This window comes from Rhinolophus hipposideros, assembly GCF_964194185.1.
Source record: "Rhinolophus hipposideros genome assembly, chromosome: 2".
Taxonomy (NCBI): Eukaryota; Metazoa; Chordata; class Mammalia; order Chiroptera; family Rhinolophidae; genus Rhinolophus; species Rhinolophus hipposideros.
In genome coordinates this window covers 87,464,514-87,484,500 of record NC_138048.1, presented here as the reverse complement: position 1 = coordinate 87,484,500, position 19,987 = coordinate 87,464,514, and the positions used below count along the sequence as shown (strand labels likewise).

General features: G+C 33.2%; 1 protein-coding gene across 2 annotated transcripts in view; it reads left to right on the top strand.

The window, feature by feature from the left end:
* SUCNR1 (succinate receptor 1) overlaps window positions 1–19,642 on the top strand; it is a 46,226-nt gene extending 26,584 nt beyond the window's left edge. Inside the window, exons 2-4 of one of the 2 annotated variants that reach the window (XM_081029313.1) lie at window positions 11,781–11,894; window positions 15,899–15,964; window positions 16,432–19,642. In XM_081029313.1, coding sequence (XP_080885439.1) covers window positions 11,781–11,894; window positions 15,899–15,964; window positions 16,432–17,385 — 1,134 coding nt within the window. In that variant the 3' untranslated portion in view covers window positions 17,386–19,642. The remainder of the gene's footprint in view (window positions 1–11,780; window positions 11,895–15,898; window positions 15,965–16,431) is intronic. The other variant, XM_081029314.1, reaches the window with a different exon arrangement.
* Window positions 19,643–19,987: the final 345 nt, after the last annotated feature.

The following is a 19,987-nucleotide window of genomic DNA, read 5'->3' as shown; positions in this document are numbered from 1 at the left end:
TCAAGATGAAGAGTGCCAATTCTTCGCAAAAGAACACTCTATCTTTTAGTCCTGATAAATCCCCAATCATTCTAACTCCCTAAGATTGTGCCTGGTTAGGTTCATGAATATACAGGGACAGAAAAAGATTTTCAGGGAACAATTCTTTCTTTCTTGGGTGGACATTTTTGGAAGGACAACAATGCAATATATTTTTTTTCTACTTTATTTTGGTCAATCTTATGTGGAAGCTATAAAGCACGTATTACCAAAATCAAGATAACCCATTTTATATTTCACATCTTTCTTTTTATGATACTTGCACCATTTGAAATGAGATATCTTAAACTGGCAGAAATTTAAGAACACAGCCATATAAATGATAGTCAATACAATAAACACTATCAAGAGAAATTTTATTTGCTATTATGATTGCATTTAACAGCAATATGTAACTTTAAACTAAGATAGGTGCAAATCTAGATATACATAATTTTCCCTCTGAGGATTGTGAGAAAACTATTTGTGACAACATAAATATTACTCTAAAATGCCATGATTCAAACAAGCTACACAATTTCAAGTCATGTATCATTCAGTTCCTTAAAGGAAATAATAAGACACTAAAGCAGAATCATTATCAGTTCAAACTTAATGACCCTAATCATGAATCATGTTTTCTAATTGTGCAGAAATTTTATTATTCTATATTTAACTGAAAATGCCTGAAGGAAACCAGGAATAAAATCAATCAACACCCAGCATTTATTTCATGTATGTTTCTCTCCCTTTAGACTTAGGTAGGTAGTTTAAGTCTTTCTGCTTTAAGAAATTTTAAAATGAATTTATTATAGTTGAGAGTGAAATAAAGGGCTGTTTTCTTATTTAATGAGCTAAATGGGGTTAAAGAATATATACAGAACACTCAAAACTCAATAATAAAAAAAATTAAATTGGAAAATGGGCAAAACACATGAACAGACATTTCACCAAAAAATATAGGTGATAGAAAATAAGCACATGAACAATGTTCCACACGATTGTGAAACAATTCACAATTAGATACCACTAAGTACCTATCAGAATGATGATGATAAAATATAACGACAACACAAAATGCTGGTGAGACTGGAGAAAAACGAATTACTCACATGTTGCTAGTGAAACATAGCCATGCTGGAAAACAGTTTAGCAGTTTTCAAAGACACTAAACATGCAACTACCACATAACTCAGCAATTTTATACCTGTACATTCATCCTATTGAAATGAAAACATGTTTATACCAAAATCTGAACACAGATGTTCATAGCATCTTTATTCCTCCTAATAGCCAAAAAAACTGGAAACAACCTGATGTCTTTCAACAGTCAAATAAACAAACTGTGGTACATCTGTATCACAGAAGACTACCCAGTCATAAAATGGAACACACTATTGATACACGCGACAGCCAGGATGGATCTCCAGAGAATTATGCTGAGTCAAAAGTCAAACCTAGAAAGTTACATATTACATGATTCCATTGACAAAACAGTTTTGCAATGACAAAATTATAGAAAAGGAGATTAGTGGTTACTAGGGTTTAAGGAGGTGAAAGAGGGAAGGTGAAAACCGCTAATAAAGGGCAACATAAGGGATTGTTGTGGTGATGGAAATGCGCTATATCAATGTGAGTATATTGGATGATATTGTCCTATAGTTTCATAAGATTTTACCATTGGGGGAAATGGGGTACAGAATATATAAGATCTCTCTGCATTGTTTTGTACAACAGTGAGTGACTCTACAATCATCTTAAATAAGTAGTTTAATTATAAAAACATTACACTGTGACTGAAACATAAAATGTGAAATGCAAATACTCTCACAGAAATTTAAACACGTTTGTAAGCAGTATTCATATTGCTTGCTTTAGTGTCCCACCCCCGCCATCAAGGTAGGGGTTCTTAAAGGTTTGTATTAACATTATCTCAGCACATATAATCTTCTCCTGACCCCTCTTTCCTGCCACACAATTGAATGTTTTCTCCTTTATTTCTCAGTGTATTAGTAGATATTACATTGCTGACTTTCTTCCTAGAAAACATAATTTTCTTATTATTTTTTAATTTCCCCAGAATTAAAAATAATATAATTTTATCTGTAAATATAAAACTTTGTAATTGCAGAATACCTATCAATAAAATTTAAAAATTATGATTGGCAAATATTTCCAACTTTCTAAAGGCATGGTATGCAAATTAAAATGAACAAAAACATCATTTCTGGCAAAATCGTTCCCATCTGTGTAAATAAAACTGGACAGTTACAAGGTTAATGGAGCAAGCAGACTGTTTTAATTAAAACAAACATGTAACAGACCCAGTTTAGAGAAAGGTAAGTCAGATTCTTTGAATTTTGCTAATTTTTACCCTCAGCAGTGTATTTATTGCTTAATGGGTAAGGTACTTGTTATTTCTATTAATTCTTGTTTTTGACCTTGATTCCAAACATTCCCTTATGTCAGCACCACTCTTTGATGTCCTGGATTCTAAGAGAATTTCCCCCCACTTCTGTGATTTATTTTTTCCTCATTCTCGTCTTGAATTCACAAAGCTTAGTACCATATGATAGAATTATTTTTCCTACATTCCCTATCTCCCCCCTCCCAGAGATTAGCTAAGAAACTGGGTTTTATTTCTCCAGGAACAATATTAGGAAACTTTTCCTTGTCCCTTGTTCTGTATAATTCTACCTGCTATTTAAAAGAAGGCTTGTGAAATAACCAAAGATGGACAAGGCCTTTGCTCTAATCATAAATCCACATATTACAAAAAAAAAAAAAAAGTGAAAGTTTCAATTACTATATGTAAAATTCTAAACCAGTCAGCATACCAATATTCTGGATTACTTTGAGTTGAAATTGATATACTATGAGACTTTAATAAATGTCATACAAAGAATAATCACTGAAACATTTTTCTCTTATTACTTAGAAGTTGACATTTTGTAAAAAGTATTTGATGCAGTTTATAATAATTTTTCAGATGTAATAAAAATCTTCAAACCAGAGTAAATGAATCTAGCTAATATGTCAACTGTGGTCAAACTTACGACCAGTTTTCTAGGAGCCTGGGACAATAAGGAAACATAAAATGGCAGAAAAGATTAGGCAAAAACCAAACTCTCAGCTGGTACTACAGTTTTAAGAGGAAATTATCATACAGTAGAATCAGATAACTTATACTTGCATGAGAACTCCTATATTCAAGCCAGGATATACCAAGAGTGGTAGTTTTAATTGGTAGGGACTTCCTGGAGCACTCTGTTAAGAAATATTCTGAGGTTAAGTTTGAGCACAGCAGGAACAACAGCATGATTGATAAATAATGTCTTCCATGGACTTAAGCATGGAGAGAGACAGCCCTTATCACTCTCATTTGTCACTGATAACTCAGCCCAACAATGTGAGAAAAACGAGGCCTAAGTAATGATGTAAATTTTTCAAGATTACGTGCTAAATATTTGATTTAGTAAGTCAACAAAAGAGAGTTTCAGAGATTTTAGAAAAGCTAGATCGTTAATCAGGTTATTACAGAAATTCTGTCTTCTAAAAATTCAAACAATAATAAGCATCATATTGTAGACTAGTTGAAGATATGGAAGGCAAAAAGAGAAATTTCCTGTGGGATGAGACTGTTCAAAATTTTAAAAAGATTTTAGTGTAAAAGGTCACAAATTCCTTGAGGTTTTATACTTATCCTTTTATTTACCACATTGCCTTAAACATTATAGGTGATCAATACATGTTTGTTGAATTAATTACAATATTTCCTATATCTTCGGGTAAAGAAAGAAGTCACTGAGGACCAGATCAGGTGAGTAATGAGGGTGTTCCAATACAGTTATTTGTTTACTGGCTGCAAACTCCCTCACAGACAGTGCCGTGTGAGCTGGTGCATTGTAGTGATGCAAGAGCTATGAATTGTTGGTGAAAAATTCAGGTCGTCTAACTTTTTCATGCAGCATTTTCAGCCCTTCCAAATAGTAAGCTTGGTTAACTGTTTGTCCAGTTGGTAAAAATTCATAACGAATAATCCCTCTGATATTAAAAACATGTTAGCAACATTGTTTTGACTCTTGATTTAGATTAGGGGTGTCCAAACTGCGGCCCGCGGGCCAACTGCGGCCCACGATCCATTTTTCATTGGCCCGCAGAAAATTCCAAAAATATATTTAGTTTACTTAAATAAACCAGGTGAGGCAATACGTACTTCACCTCAAGTGAGTGGCCGGCTATTTGTGTATTTTACCGCATATGGCCCTTGGTGAAAAACGTTGAAAAAAGTTTGAACACCCCTGATTTAGATTGACAGAATTTTTTGGTTGTGGAGAATTGGCTGACTTCCATTGTGCAAGTTGACGCTTTGTTTCAGGTCATATTGGTACACCCCTGTTTATCACCAGTAATAACATAGCCCAACATCATCTTGCCTCTTCAAAATGTCTTGGCAAACTTTGACTCCCCCTTGCTCTTGTTCATCGGTTAATTCCTTCAGGACCATTTTTGTACACACCACGATTTTCAGTTAAGATTTTCCTACTGTTTCTTTATCAATGTTTACTTGATCTGCTATGTATCTCACAGTTGCGAATGATTTTGACGCACAATTTGATGAATTTTTGCCATGTTTTTGTCAGTTCTGCTTGTTACTGGTCACCTTGAACTCTCTTCATCAGTGATGCATTCTCTCCCTTCAGAAAACGTTTAATCCATTTGTACATTACCATTTTCCTCATGGCATCATTCCCATAAACTTGGACTAACATGTCCCTGATTTCACATCAACTCTTGCCTATTTTAGCAAGAAATTTAATGTTTATTCATTGCTCTAATTCAAGCTCAGACATTCTCGTGACAGCATACAAAACACGCAACAATAATAATGAATGTCACTCAGCAAGACACAACCACACGTTGACATGAACACAGCTATGAGACACTGATATACCAAGGTTAGGAAATCTTTCCAAGCTGTTTGTACAGTGCTGCCAATGTAAGCACACGGAGGCAAGTTTGCGAACTTAATTGTCAGACCTCATATATGGCTCTCAGGGTGGGTTCTCTGCCACTCTCTTCTCCCCAGTATGGATCTTGGTATCTCCATCATGAACAGAATATCCCTCATTATTCGCCAAAACAGCCTTCCCCATCGTTGGGTATTTCTCTTAACAATTCTGAGCCAGGTGCCCTTGTACTTAGCTCTACACAATGATTGCTCAGCATGTTTTCAGATCCAACAGCCCATGCTAGGAGTTTAGACTGGCAACAACTCACAAATAATACCAGTGATGGGTTTTAAAGTTAAGTCAAAATGAAAAATACTACTTATAGATACATAATTAATATAGGGTGGGGGCATATTTTAAAAGGTGGTATTTGAATATTTTCTTAAACTTTTACATTGTTTATTTGTAATTGTCAGAACTGATAAAATCTGAAAATTTTTCATTTACTACAATACAATATTGACCTAACAGTGAAAATCAAATTTTATTAGTTTTGCAGTATAATAAGTCAGCATAAAACATACTTTAAAATTAAAAATTACATCAATAAGTATGTTGTAAAGGTAAAGATACTAATAAAAGAGAATCATACCACTAAATGTTTTATTAATGGAAATAGTTACTTTCCTTAATTTAATTCATAACACAGTCACAAAGCACTTAGCTCTCTCTCCTAATGAACATATTTCCTGTACCCCAGGGAATTTTGAAAACTTTCCAATTCAGTTACTAAAATGCTCAGTGAGATTTAATCAGACTGACTTTGTGTTCTTTATTCCAAGGGTAAATAATATATTGGAGCAAGTAAGGGGTGCAAGATGGGGGAGGAGTGGTTAATTAGTACCCAATAAACAGTGCTTATGTGAACATCAAAACAGTGAACTAGCTGGTTTTTTCGTTTTGTTTTGTTTTCATAAATAATGCACTGAAAAGCATGTCAGTTTGCACAAAATATGGTAAATGTGACTGGAAAAGACTGAGCAATTGAATAGCCAATTAACAAATGAATAAACTGTTTCAGTGTTTGAGGCAAACTCTCTTTTTAAAATCAAAAATGCTGTGCCTTGGTCAGTGACTGTTAAGAGTGAAAATTATCTCCATATTTCACATAAATATTTGAATTTCATTTCAGGGAATCAAGACAGCATTGTTTTTGTAGGGAAACACCTATGATTGACGTTTACCATATATCATTTAAAAAATCATTTAGCCGTTGATTTCAAGGTATTTCAATATTAAAAGATAATATTAAATATTATCATATTATCATAATATTTCACTATTAAAAGATAAGTTTGCTGCATTTCTACATTTACTGTTACTACTTCAAAGAACTTAGAATCCCTCAGCTCTAGCCAGATACTTTCAACAATTAATATATTTTAATTCAGTAGAGCACAATTTCTTTGAGTTATGCAGAAAAATAATAAACATGGCACATTTTTCTCAATTCTGTGATAAGAGAAAAAAGCAATAATGTACAAATCTGAATTACTAATGTGACTCTTACATGACAAGGATTTTTATGTAAAGAGGAAATAAATTTCTTTGCCTCAGCCTGAATTCCCACCTTGAATAGTTAACTTTCCATGGTAAAGTAAATTTGGTCAACAATTTGTTTGGTTTCTAGAATCTGGAAGAGTTTAGAGACAATCCACATATACCCTCTATGTATTATGTTTTCTTTTTTGTTGTTCTTCTTAATTTCTTTTTTTCTATCTAAAACCGTTCTTTGGATAGGGAAATAACCAGGTAGCCTTGGGTAGGTCCACCCAACAGAGCAACACCAAAATATCCTCCTCAATAATTTTGATTTAATTCAATTCTTTGGAGATGTATTATTATTTTACTATTATTATTATTATTATTATTATTATTATTATTACCACCCCAAAGGGTTTAAGAGAATTTGCTTGAGTTCCATTAATTGTCGTCTTTTCTGGCCTGTGATTCTTTGAAGATCAGAGTGACCCTGACATCAGCTTCTGTTTCACACAGACTTATATGTGCTGTTGAAAGAAACGTGTCTTCTGAACATGCTCAGGGACAGTGTTAGTAGAGCCTTTCTATAAATGCTTCATTTATTTATTTTTAACATGCCTGGTTTCTTTTCTAAAATGTTCTATTCTATTTAGTTGGCAAATTTAAATAATTAAATTTGATAACCAAAAATCTGATGGCCAATAATTAAACTTAGTGTTGGTTTTAAACTTATTTTTATTAGAACAAAACACATGAAATGGCCATATTTAAACTAAACATTAACCAAGGTCCGTCATTTTATGTTTTGATCTAATACATATATATATATATATATATGTATATATATATATATATATATGTATATGTATATGTATGTATATATATACATATATATGTATATATATATGACATATATACACATATATATTAAAACATATATATATCACATATATATATATATATATATGTTTTTATCTTGTGAGAAACAGTCAAAGGCTTGAGTTCAGGGTCAAACAGAAAAGAGTTCAAGTTACAGCCTAAGTCATTTATGAGCTGTATGATTGTGGATAATTATTTAATTTCTGTTCAGCCTGTTTCTTTATCCAAAAATTAAGAACATTAATCATATGCACTACATTAAATTTTTGTGAATATTATAGGAGTTACTGCACACGTGGTGTTACAGAGCGAGTGCTCAAAAATGTTAGTGAAAGTTATTATTATTAACATTGGATTTAATTATTTTAATTGTCTGTGCCATCTCTTTTTTCTTCCTTTTGAATTTCCTGATTAGTGTTCCTGGTTTATATGAACTGCTTTTGCATTCCTAGCCCATTGCATTTTCATATATTATCTCATTTGATATTATGAATATTATGAGGTTTATGGGATAGGAATTATCATCCCCCTTTTCGAAACAAGAAAACCACGTTACGCTATCTTTTCAAAGAGCACACAGTGGGTAAAACGCAAAACCACAATGAAAATTCACTAATCTTTTCACCATGCTGCCTTTTATAAGGTCCTTTTAAATAGACCATCCTGGGCATTCTAACATTGATGGTATTGGGTTAACATTATCACTGTGAAGAAATCTGCTTCTCAATTGTTATAAACTTCTATAATAGCCAGCATTTATTTAGCAATTAATTTGGACCTCATATGATATATATAAACTGTATACTTTACTACATACATAATAACTCCGTGCAATTGGCCTCCTTTACAGTTAAGAAAACTGGGAGCAATTAAGGGGTAAAGCCAGGATTTGAAGGAGACAGATTGCCTCCAGGCCTATGCTCTTAATCAGTACAATATAATGTACTAAAAACTTTACTGTCTTTCAAATTTTCATTGTTCTCCAACAGTAAATTTCAACATGTCACATTGTTTCTTTAAAAAAAAGAAAGAAAGAAAAAAGAAAAGAAAAAAAAAGAAAGAAAGAAAAAAAGAAAACCTAAAAATAAAAATTTGGCCACATGAAAATTTTATATGCTAACTATAATTATTTCCTAAGAGACTTGTCCTCTCACAGGCAAGACTGAAGACTGCTTCATAATTTATAATTTACAGAGCCTCGTGAAAAATGAAAATGCAGGGACTTTTGTTAAAATGTTATTAAGAGTTTCAATTAGAAGGCCAAAGCAGAGCTTTAAATCAAGGGTATGGACCTTTAGAGTGTGAGGCCCTATGTGACTAAAACATTGCACACCCATGACGCAGACCCTGTTCGCAAGGTCCAAAACCCTGATTCTGGCCTTGACCCTTGAAGCTATTCTTCTATAGACCTGAACAAAGCCTCGTGATATGAAAACAACAGAAGTATTAGAGACTTCATCATGCCACTGAATGAACTAACACTAGAATGAATCATTCTCTGAGGCTTTGTACGTGAAATAATAAATATTATTTTATCTGAAAAAGAAAGTATTAGAGACCTTTTAAGTCTGTCCCAGAATCACTCTAGTTTCTCCATTGAAAGTATCCTGAGGCAATGAAACTTTGGGTAAATTAGGACACAGGAGGGAATTAAGGCCGCCAGGCCATAGGTCTGATGATATTTCCTCTAAGAAAGGAGAAGTATGGTCCACAGTCCAGAATGAGACTGTAGCCAGGATGTGGGGAAAAGAAAGAGGAAGTACTGGGGTATTCTCACCATCACACAAAGAGGGAGTAGCCCTTATCTCCCATCAGAATGGTGGCGAAACTTGTGAAATACAGCCAGATGCCTTGGTTGTTTGCAGCGGAGCGGGGGGGGGGGGGGGGGGGGGGGGGGGGGGGAGGTCAAGTTAATTTATGTTTAAAATTAATAAGCCTGGCCTCCACGCTTAAAATGCTTTGCTTTTGCCCTTTTAAAATTATAGACAAAAATGGTGTTTTTAGTCTTCCTTCTAAAAGTAAGAAAGAGCTCCATTTCTGAAAAAATGTTGTCATTATTTCTTGGACTTTTATTTAATCTGTGTCATTCAATCTATAAGATTATTGTCATTCAATCTTATAGGCAATCAAAAATCAGAGCAGGTAAGACATATGAAAAGATGCTCACAATGAGATGTCACGTCATACTTATTAGAATGCCCATCATGAATAAATCAACAAACAAATGCTGGCGAGGATGTGGAGAAAAGGGAACCCTCATGCACTATTGATGGGATTGCAAATTGGTACAGCCACAATAGAAAACAGTATGGAGTTTCCTCAAAAAATTAAAAATAGAACTACCTTATGATCCAGCAATTCCACTCCTGGATATTTATCTAAAGAAATCCAAAACACTAATTAGAAAAATTATACATGCCCCAATGTTCATTGCACTATTTACAATAGCCAAGATATGGTAACAACTAAAATGCCCATCAATAGACGATTGAATAAAGAAATTGTAGTACATATATACAATGGAATATTACTCTACCATAAAAAGAATGAAATCTTACCTTTTGTGACAACATGGATGGACTTAAAGAGTATTATCCTACGTGAAATAAGTCAGACTTATAAAGATACCATATGCTTTCACTTATATGTGAAATCTAAAGAGCAAAATAAATAGTAAACAAATCAGAAACAGACTCATAGATACAGAGAACTAATGGTTACTGGATGGGAGGTGGGCTGAGAGTGTGGGTGAGAAAGGTGAAGGGATTAAGAAGTACAGATTGGTAATTACAAAATAGTCATGGGGATGTAAAGTACAATATGGAGAATACAGTCAATAATATTGTAAAAACTATGCATAGTGCTAGATGGGTACTAGACTTATTGAGAGGATCACTCCATAAATTACGTAAATGTCTAACCACTATGTTGTACACTTGAAACTAATAAAAAATAATATTAAACATCAACTATAATTTAAAAAATAATCATGGGGATATATAGGACAGCATAGGGAATATAGTCAATAATATTCTAATAACTATGTCCAGTGTCAGATGGGTAACAGACTTATTGGGGTTATCACTGTGTGAGGTACATAAATGTCTAATCACTATGTTATTTTGTACAATGCAACTAATAAAAAATCAATGACTAATTGATAACAATAAAAAAGATTCAAAGCAGGGGCTTTTACAATAAAAATATATAGGTTTAAGCTCAGGTTCCTCTCCTTACAGATTCTGTGACCTTGGGGAAATTAATTAACCTCTCTGAGGTTCAGTTTTTAATCTGTAAAATGAAAAAAAAAATTAATAATGACCTCAGAGAGATTTTACAAGCATTCAATGCATGAAGGTGCTTAGTATAACACCTGTCATATCATAAGAATTCAAGAAATTAGAAAGACATTATTTGACATAAATATACATATATTTCATATATAAATATGTTTATATCTCATTCATGTGTATACTTTTAAATATATTATATATGTATACATACATGTATATAAAATATATTTTCTAAGTTTCTAAGTTTTGGGTTCTTATATATTGGAAAAGAAGAAATATGGGCTTGGAGGACTGGCTGTAATAAATAGTTTCTTTTGGAGCTTCAGCCTGTCACTGCTAACTCAACACTCAACTTTTATGGCATTCAAATTAGATTGAATGCCTGCACAATTAGGGATATAGCATAAACCCTACACTTCAGATCAGGCAGATTGAGTGTTTACTTGAATATAAATTAAATATAATCCTCAGAAAAAAGCAGGCATGCTTCCTGTCTAAAGGTTTGGTGGTTTTCTTCCAGGTGCTATGCAGTGTACTGACTGGAATGTATAATTGCCATGTGTTGAGGTTACCTTACTTACATACCACCTCTCTCCCTAATCCCTAGCTGCTTGATGTATTCTTTTTTATGTGCCTCTTGATTTTAATCATAGAAAATAAAACGGGAAATACCTTAAGCTCTATGATCCCTTTTGCTAATACACTGACAGAACGTAGTATATACAGATTTGCTTCTAAAATTTCAGTTTTATAGTTCCCTAAAAATTCTTGATAACAGCTATTTAGTTATCAGATGCCCCATATAGAATTCACCAAATATTGTCAATTTGAAAAACAAAGAAAAGGCAGAAGCAATTGTATACCCAACATAAACAGGGCTAAACTTTAAATACGAAAATAAACATGAAAATAAATGTTTTTCTGTTGTGTTGATAGTGAATAAGCTAATTTCAGTAGCAGTCTTTTCAAAATCTATTTGTGAAATGAGTTATTTGTTTTGTATCTGGACTTCACAGGAAGTTCCCTTATTTCAACTTAACTTGGAGGTTTGACTGAATAAATTATTCTTTGACTTTTGAATTATTAATCTTGGCAGCATGACATGCAAATGAGACAGCACTATGTCCAGAGGCACAGCTCTGGGTCAGAGGCTGTATCAAGCTGCTGGCAAAGAACTTCTGTGAAGGGATCAGGGCCTGACAAAAGAACGGTAAGTTCTAATGTAACTCACGTTGCCTGGGCGTATGAAGTAATGCCAAACCTCCCTTTTGTTAGGCGTTTCTTTTAAAAGTGGCCTGGGAGCAACTTAGGTTTACTGTTTAAATGAACTGTCTGAATTGTTGTTCATAAGTACGTGTAGAACAGCAACAGAAACTAAAAGAAAGTCATAAGTTTTTCCTCTACAGTTACTTTTTATCAAATGTCTTGTTGTAATTGCCAAATACTAAATTTATTTTATTTAAAAAGTTTATTATATTTGCTTGTGTCTTGGTAACATATTTAAATAAAAAGAGTAATTAGATTTACTTAAATAAAACTAGTTGAAAAAATTTAGTTTCTAAATCATATGAAACGATTATCATATATAAGATCTCATGTTTTGAAAATAATGTGCTAGATGGAATTTTAAGGCATTCTAAAAATTAAATTTAGTATTTATATTTGTAAAGATGGCATCAATCAAGAATATAATTCACTAATGCAAAATGGAAAATTGTAGAAAACATTGCTATTACATCTTCCAGAACTTTTTATAATTGGTGAGCTATTTTAGAAACTTATAAACACAATTTGATACCATACTATCACATTATAATACTTTGACTTCTGGTGTAATTTCTGTAATACATGAAAAATGAAGTCATCCATATTAAATTATTGTATCTTTTCAATGTGAATATATTTTTATTCAAATGGTTTATTAATAAAAACAATTTGGTAATAAACATACTCAAATTTCTATGTAAATTTGGCTTAAGAAAGCAGTAAAGAATTAATATTTCATAAGTGGTCTTTAATCATGATGATTATAAGAAAAAACAATTTAAGAGCTAATAAACTATCAAATATATTTTAATGTAAATTTCAAAAAAATGTACATTTTAAAAGGCTAAATATAATTAAAGTGAAAGAAATATTCTCTAAAATTGAGAAGCACTCATCTGCTTATGTAATTGAATATTGCTTGTAGTTTAATAATTCTAACAGGTTTAGGTATGTTTTTAGATATATAATTAAAGATTTTACCTTAATTGCCAATATCTGAAAACCAAAAACCTGTTTAAAAATAATTTATTCAAATCAGATATAACCATTTATCACAATTTTCATTTCCTAGAAATTTAAATATAACTTCTAGAAAGTGCAAGAGAGATTATTAAGTTTTCACAAGGGAATTTCCCTTCAATTGGGAGTTTTGTTTAAAGGATCAGTTTACTCCATCAATTTGTAGAATTGTGATGGCCAAACTAAAAACACATTCAACTACAAAAATCATTGAATTTGGAATCTAATACCCTAGAAATTGTGGCTCCTAGTGAGGTTAAGTTGGCCTGCAAATATTAGACAGCCTTACATCTATAAAACCACTGTTTATTAAAATTATGGACTTAGGAAAATTAATTTAAAATGAAATAAACTTTTAAAAAACAGATTTTAAAACATCATATTTTTGAAAAATTAAATTCAAATAAATATTAAACTGTAGTATGGTATCCAAATATTAGGAGTGGTTGGTTTACAGAAATTTTGATATGTTCTTTTTGCCTATCTGCATTTTCTGAGTGTTATGTAATAAAATGTATTTTTTAAAGTTATTTTAAAAAAAGAGAGAAGAAGAATGAAGTAATCACTCTGAGAGACAGGACAAAGATGACCAGTCATTCATTTTCCTTATTTCAGTCCTGGTATTCTCTAGTCCTACTACCTCTCTAATCTCCAATCCCAATGGATTACTCAAAAGCAGAAGAAGTCTCCATGGCTTCAACATGGTCCCAAACTTGCCTGCCTGGTAGCTATTGGTAATCTGGCTTCTAGTTATAATCTTTATAACTATATTTTACTTTCATGGCAGTCAAACTTTTCTTCTGTACATAAGCTACTGACATAAGTCAGTACAGTACATTTAAGAACTCACTAAGTAGAAAGAGAAAAGTTACGACTAGAAAAACAGGAAATTTAAAAATGAAGGAAACTTCCTATTATCTCCATTTTCATTTGAGTGTGTGCACCAGCTTTTTGAGTATTCCCAAAATAACAAAACTTCCCAGAACTGAGCTTTGAAGAACTATAACATTTAAAGTATGGGCAAAGGATTAGACCACAAAAAAAAATGTCTAAAAAGAAATGAGGGAAACAAGAGACTGTTATGTCATAGAAGGCAAGGAAGAGAGTACTTCCAGAATTCACAGTGTAAAAAACAGCTGAGAAATCAAATAAGAAGACTAGTGGAAAATGACCACTGCATTGAGCAACATTGAGGCTATTTTGATGGAGTGGTGGGTCAGACGTCAAATTGGAGTAGGTTAGAAAGGGAATGGGTGTCAGGATATCAAAACAATTAGTGAAGACAGCTCTTTTTGTAAATCAAGCTATGACAATGAGAGAAACATTTGCAATGATGGAGAGTTGTTTATGCCTGCTCCTTATTTTTAAGACTGACAAGACAAGAATGTTTATATGTTGATGGAAAAGATGTCGCTGAGCTGGAGAAGAAGACTGAAGAGACAGGAAAGAGAAAAGCTGGATAACACAGAAATCTTGAAACTTTGGGAATGAGTTGCATCTGGAATAAGCCCAGAGGAATAGACATTCTCTGTTGTCACAGGAAGAAAGGAAGGACAGGTACAGAGGCAGGAACCAGAGAGTGGACACTCAATGAATGAGCTCTGTCTCAGGGAACTCAGAGACAAAAGTATATGCTAATGATGAGTAGGGCAGAAAAGGTGGAAGAGGTTTGAAAAAATTGGAAAACAAATGAAATTGAGAAATGTAATAAGTTGTTGGAGATGTGAGAAAACAGTAGAATCAGATAACCTCAAAGATGGAGTGAAGCCGAAATTAATAACAAAAGAAAAGAAACTAACAATAAATTTAAATTAAATTAAGGGGGAAAACTGTAGTGTAAAGCCGATCTGTTTTGGTTCTTCAGCGGTTTTCATGTGTCTGTTTCCTGAGGAAGTCCTTATTCAGCTTTGTTTAGAGTTGGACTTAGTGGCAAGTTGCCATAGAAAGACTTGAGGAGAGGCTCAGAGGAATTTAGGATGTTTTAAATAGTGATTAAAAATAACTTACCAAAATATTGAATTTATCATATCTACAATTCCATGAATTATTTTCATAAATAAAACATTCTCAAAACACCAGCAATCTTTAACTGAAGTAGACCACTTAAATTTGACAAAAGTAGATATGAGTTTTCCAAATGACTTCATCATAGCAAATTATGCTCGATGTTTGCATGCTTCCCAGAAAAAAAGCAGTTCAGGTGTATTTGATCTTTTTCTTCCTCCTCTATTTACCAAAACACTATATTGAAAGAATCATTTGATAGTAACAACTGACACTCAGAATCCTATTTGACAAAGAGATTTTTTGAAACTGTTATTTCCAACCTTGATTTTTGTCTCACTAGAAATAAGTAGGATTCAATATTTAACAATGGCAAATTAATATACTTTTTAAGTAATTCAAGTTCTTTAAATACCCTACCCAACCACAAACAATCTGGCCTCATTACAAGAGAAAAAAATGGCAGGTGAGCAGGACATTTGAGGTTCGAATGCATCCAATTGCTTATTTTCACATCCCCTATTCAGAAGATGCTAGATGAAGGTCTTTTACTAGATGTATGACCTCAGGAAGACACTTAATTTGTCAAGCTTCAGTGACTTCATGCGTAAAATGAAAACAATAATAGTCCCCACCAAATTATGTCACTGTAAGTATAAAATGAGATAGTCCTTGGAACGTGGTCAGCAAAGTGCCTGGTACACTGGAAGTTTTCAGTAAATATTTTTTACTATTTTTACTAAGTTTTTTACTATTATTACTAAGATTTTCAGCTTCATATTTTAAATTGTAAAAAATTATGTCTTCAAACTGCAGTTGCATTTTACAAATTGAATAAAATAAGCATAATTCTTTGACAATATGGAAACAAAAGCTATTAAAATGGCAAGACTGGAGTTACAATAATTCTGTTTCCTCCTTTAGGTTATGATTCAACTCAATGTAACGCAACAGAATTTGCTGAACAACTACAATATGCTGGAGACCCTGGTAGGTCCCAGAGACTTTCCTCAGCTCTTACTCCACTGAACTTTCCATTGGCCTCTTTGCTGTTTGTCAAGTCCTCCATGTGTGTTTCCATCTCAGGGCCCTTGACATGCCTTTCCTGATGTCTGGAATATTCTTTACCATTATATAGCATGCACTTATTTGTTCATTTCCTAATTCTTTCAGAGAGAGTATAAACTGTTTGAGATTAGGAACTGTGTTTTACTCACTGCTGTTATTTCCAGTGCCTAGCACATAGTTCAAAGGTATCAATAAATATTTGTTGAAATATTAGTGACATATATACGTACATATGTGTATGTATACATATACACTCTATACTAATGTAGCCTGCTCTCCATAGTTCAGCTTTTAAGTATTATTTTTTTTAATTATTATTTTGTTAAGTACAGTTTTATCTTTAGTCATAGACTAGTGTTTCATCCTTGTATTTTCTCTCCCTTCTTTAGGCACCGGATCCGTCTTGCAAAAACTGGCTGACAGCAGAGGCTGCCCTGAAAAAGTACTACCTTTCTATTTTTTACGGGATGGAGTTCATTGTGGGAGTCCTTGGGAATAGTATTGTTGTTTTTGGCTATCTCTTCTGTCTGAAGAACTGGAATAGCAGTAACATCTATCTTTTTAACCTGTCTATCTCTGACTTGGCTTTTTTGTGCACCCTTCCCGTGTTGATAAGAAGTTATGCCCACGGAAAATGGACACATGGGGAGATGCTCTGCACCATCAACCGATACATGCTTCATGCCAACCTCTACACCAGCATTCTTTTCCTCACTTGTATCAGCATTGATCGCTACCTGCTTATGAAGTATCCTTTCCGAGAACACCTTCTGCAAAAGAAAGAGTTTGCTGTTTTAATCTCTTTGGCCATCTGGGTTTTAGTAACCTTAGAGCTACTGCCCATGCTTCTTTTTATAAATTTTGTTACAGGGAATAATGGCACCCAATGCAGTGATTATGCAAGTTCTGGTGACCCCATGTACAGCATCATTTATAGCATGTGTCTAACCTTCTTGGGATTCCTTGTTCCTCTTTTTGTGATGTGCTTCTTTTATTTCAAGATTGCTCTCTTCCTGAAGCGGAGGATCAGACAGCTGGCTACCACTTTGCCCCTTGAAAAGCCTCTTAATTTAGTCATACTGGCGGTTGTGATCTTCTCTGTGCTCTTCACTCCCTACCACGTCATGCGGAATGTGAGGATTGCTTCACGCCTGCAGACCTGGGAGCAGCCCCCATGCGCTCGGGTCATCATCAGCTCCATCTACATTGTGACTCGGCCTTTGGCCTTTCTGAACAGTGTCATCAATCCTGTCTTCTATTTCCTTATGGGAGATCACTTCAGGGAGATGTTGGTGAATAAATTGAGGCATCACTTCAAGTCCCTTACAACTTTTAGAAGATAAGCTAATGGATGGATGACATTTGCACTCAGGGAAAAGTGAGATCCAGGACAAACAGATTGTTTTACACATGCAGTTGTAGGCCAGTTAGAGTTTGACAAACTCATCGACATAAATCCAAGAGGATCACTGATCTGACCCTTTTTTAAAGACATGGTTAACTCAGAGTACGTGACAAAAAGGATAACAAGAATTTATTGGTTTATTCACCTAAGAATTGGAAGAAGTGGGACTAACACAAATTTTTGGACATGTAAATCTGAACTCTTAGGTGTTACCAAAGTTTCTCAGTCGGTGTAAGAGGAATCAAAGATAGATAAAAGAAACAAGTTTCTCTGCATTTAATCATTGATCAGATTGTAAAAATAAATTGTTTTCGTGACATTCTCTATATTATGCTTACTCATACAATCTTACAACTTTATGTGAAAAGTGAATAGCAAATTAGACATACGTTACTAAATAGTTTTGTTAGAAGTTGTGCTCTTCAGCAAATTTAAAGTAAACAGTAACAATAATGAGCAAGAAAGCAATATAACAAGTTCAAGGATGCCTCTATATTTCTTTATATTAATCATGAATTGGAGTCAACTTTTAATTTATCAGTCATTTTTTGTTGTTGTATGGTTTATAGTGCAAATAATCATATTAAAAAGAACCTAAAGAGATATTTCAACAAAGGGAGAAGAGGTTTGAGCTTGACTGTTAGGAAATTTAGATGTAAATGATTTTATCAAAATACTAGAGAGAGATTACCAAGGATAGTCACAGAAATCTCAAAGTGCCCATCAGGAAACCAAAGCAAGACAAAAAAACAAAACAAAACAATTGTAGAATATGAGGAATATTTATGTGCATATCAATATAGATTGTCTCAGGAGGGTTAGTCACCACTTCATGCCACAAACCAAATTTGGGGACAAAAAATGGTGCTGCACTAACTTTTTAAAACTAAACACGTATCACATAATAATCCATTACTTTATGCAACAAAATGTGCCTATGGCCACATGTCTATGTTCCTTTCCTTGATGTCAGTTGCTATAAGGTGTGAGTAATACGAAGGATGAAATAAACATTATGAATATAGAGACATAAAATTCCATTGTCCTTCCTGTTCTAAGATACTCTGGGAATATTATACGTATTTTGATATCCCCAAAACCCAAAATATTCCCAGGTAATGCTTTTACACTGTAAGCAACTGAAATATAAAAATGCAACACTCACAAAGGATTTATTTTAAGATTTTTATACCATTTCTTTATTACTAATACCTTAAAATTTTCAATGTAATTTTATAAATGCTGGATAATAAACTGAAAATGGAAAACAGGATCTCCTGAATTTCTTCATCAGAAAAAGCCACAAAAAAGGCCTTAGAAAAGAAATTGCTATTTCTGCAAAGTTAGCACCATGTAATTAATTGTAATTTGTATGGCTTTTAATTTGCAAAAGTAAAATTAAATTTTTCTGCCCCTACCTCAAAAAGTGGCAGGTTTGGACTCTTTCTAATAGTACAGTGACATATTTTGTAAAAACCATAAACTGTTACACATATCTTGTAACCAAAACGTTAACCATTTTCATAGCAAATTTCTTAACTCTTTTCTTGCTCAAATTTGTCATATGGTAACTTAATCCTTAACAGACTAAACAGGCCTTCACTAAAATTATAAGTCATTCTATTTGCTTTTTGGACTAGGTGATTGTAAGAATCACAAATAATAAATAATGGAAATCCTTTCTGGGTTTATATTTTTCAAAGGAAATAATGTTGGGCTTTTGTATCTTGTCTTTTAATTGGCTCCCTAGTGTCTTTAGAATCATGTCTAAACTATTCAATCCAGCATTTTGCAATCTGCACCCACCTCCTCTTTATACATCACTCTCACTATTGTTGTCACAAACTGTACCCTTCAGCCACTTTGCTACTTTAAAAAAAAAAGCACTGAAGAAACGTTTTATTATTAGGTAACTAGAGATTAATATAAAGTTATAAAGAAATGCACAGGAAGTACTATGAACTCTTCACCCAGCCTTTCTTAAAGTTAGCACACTGTAAAACTATGAGTAATACCTTTTTGCAAGAAAAAAATATGTTTCTCCATGCTTAACAGTTATACCAAATTGATCTCATTCAAAAGCAATCATAATTTTGGAATAAACAAAAATATTATAAAACTATTAGGAGAAAATAAGTATATAGTTATAGTCTCTTGAAGAACATTTCAAATGTTATACAAAAAGCAAACACCATAAAGGAAAAAAAAAATTACAATACCTATATTTTTGAGATGTTCTCTCTGTTAAAATGCAGATAACCAATGAGCCAAAACCTATGTGTGATATTTCAAGCCCTATCATAGGCAATTCCAAAGGTCTCGGGGTAACAAGGCCCTCACGCACCAGACTTGGTACACAGACAATGCATTACAGCTGCTAAAAGGAGTTGCAGTCAAGGACTTAGACTCCCCTGGGTCGCCAGGTTGCTCCTGGACCTTACATTCCAGAGGTAAAAAGTCAGTCATCATCTGAAACAATCTGCATATTGCAAAATGCTATAGAAGGGAATTTCAAGTGTTGAGAGGCCATGGTAGAGGTT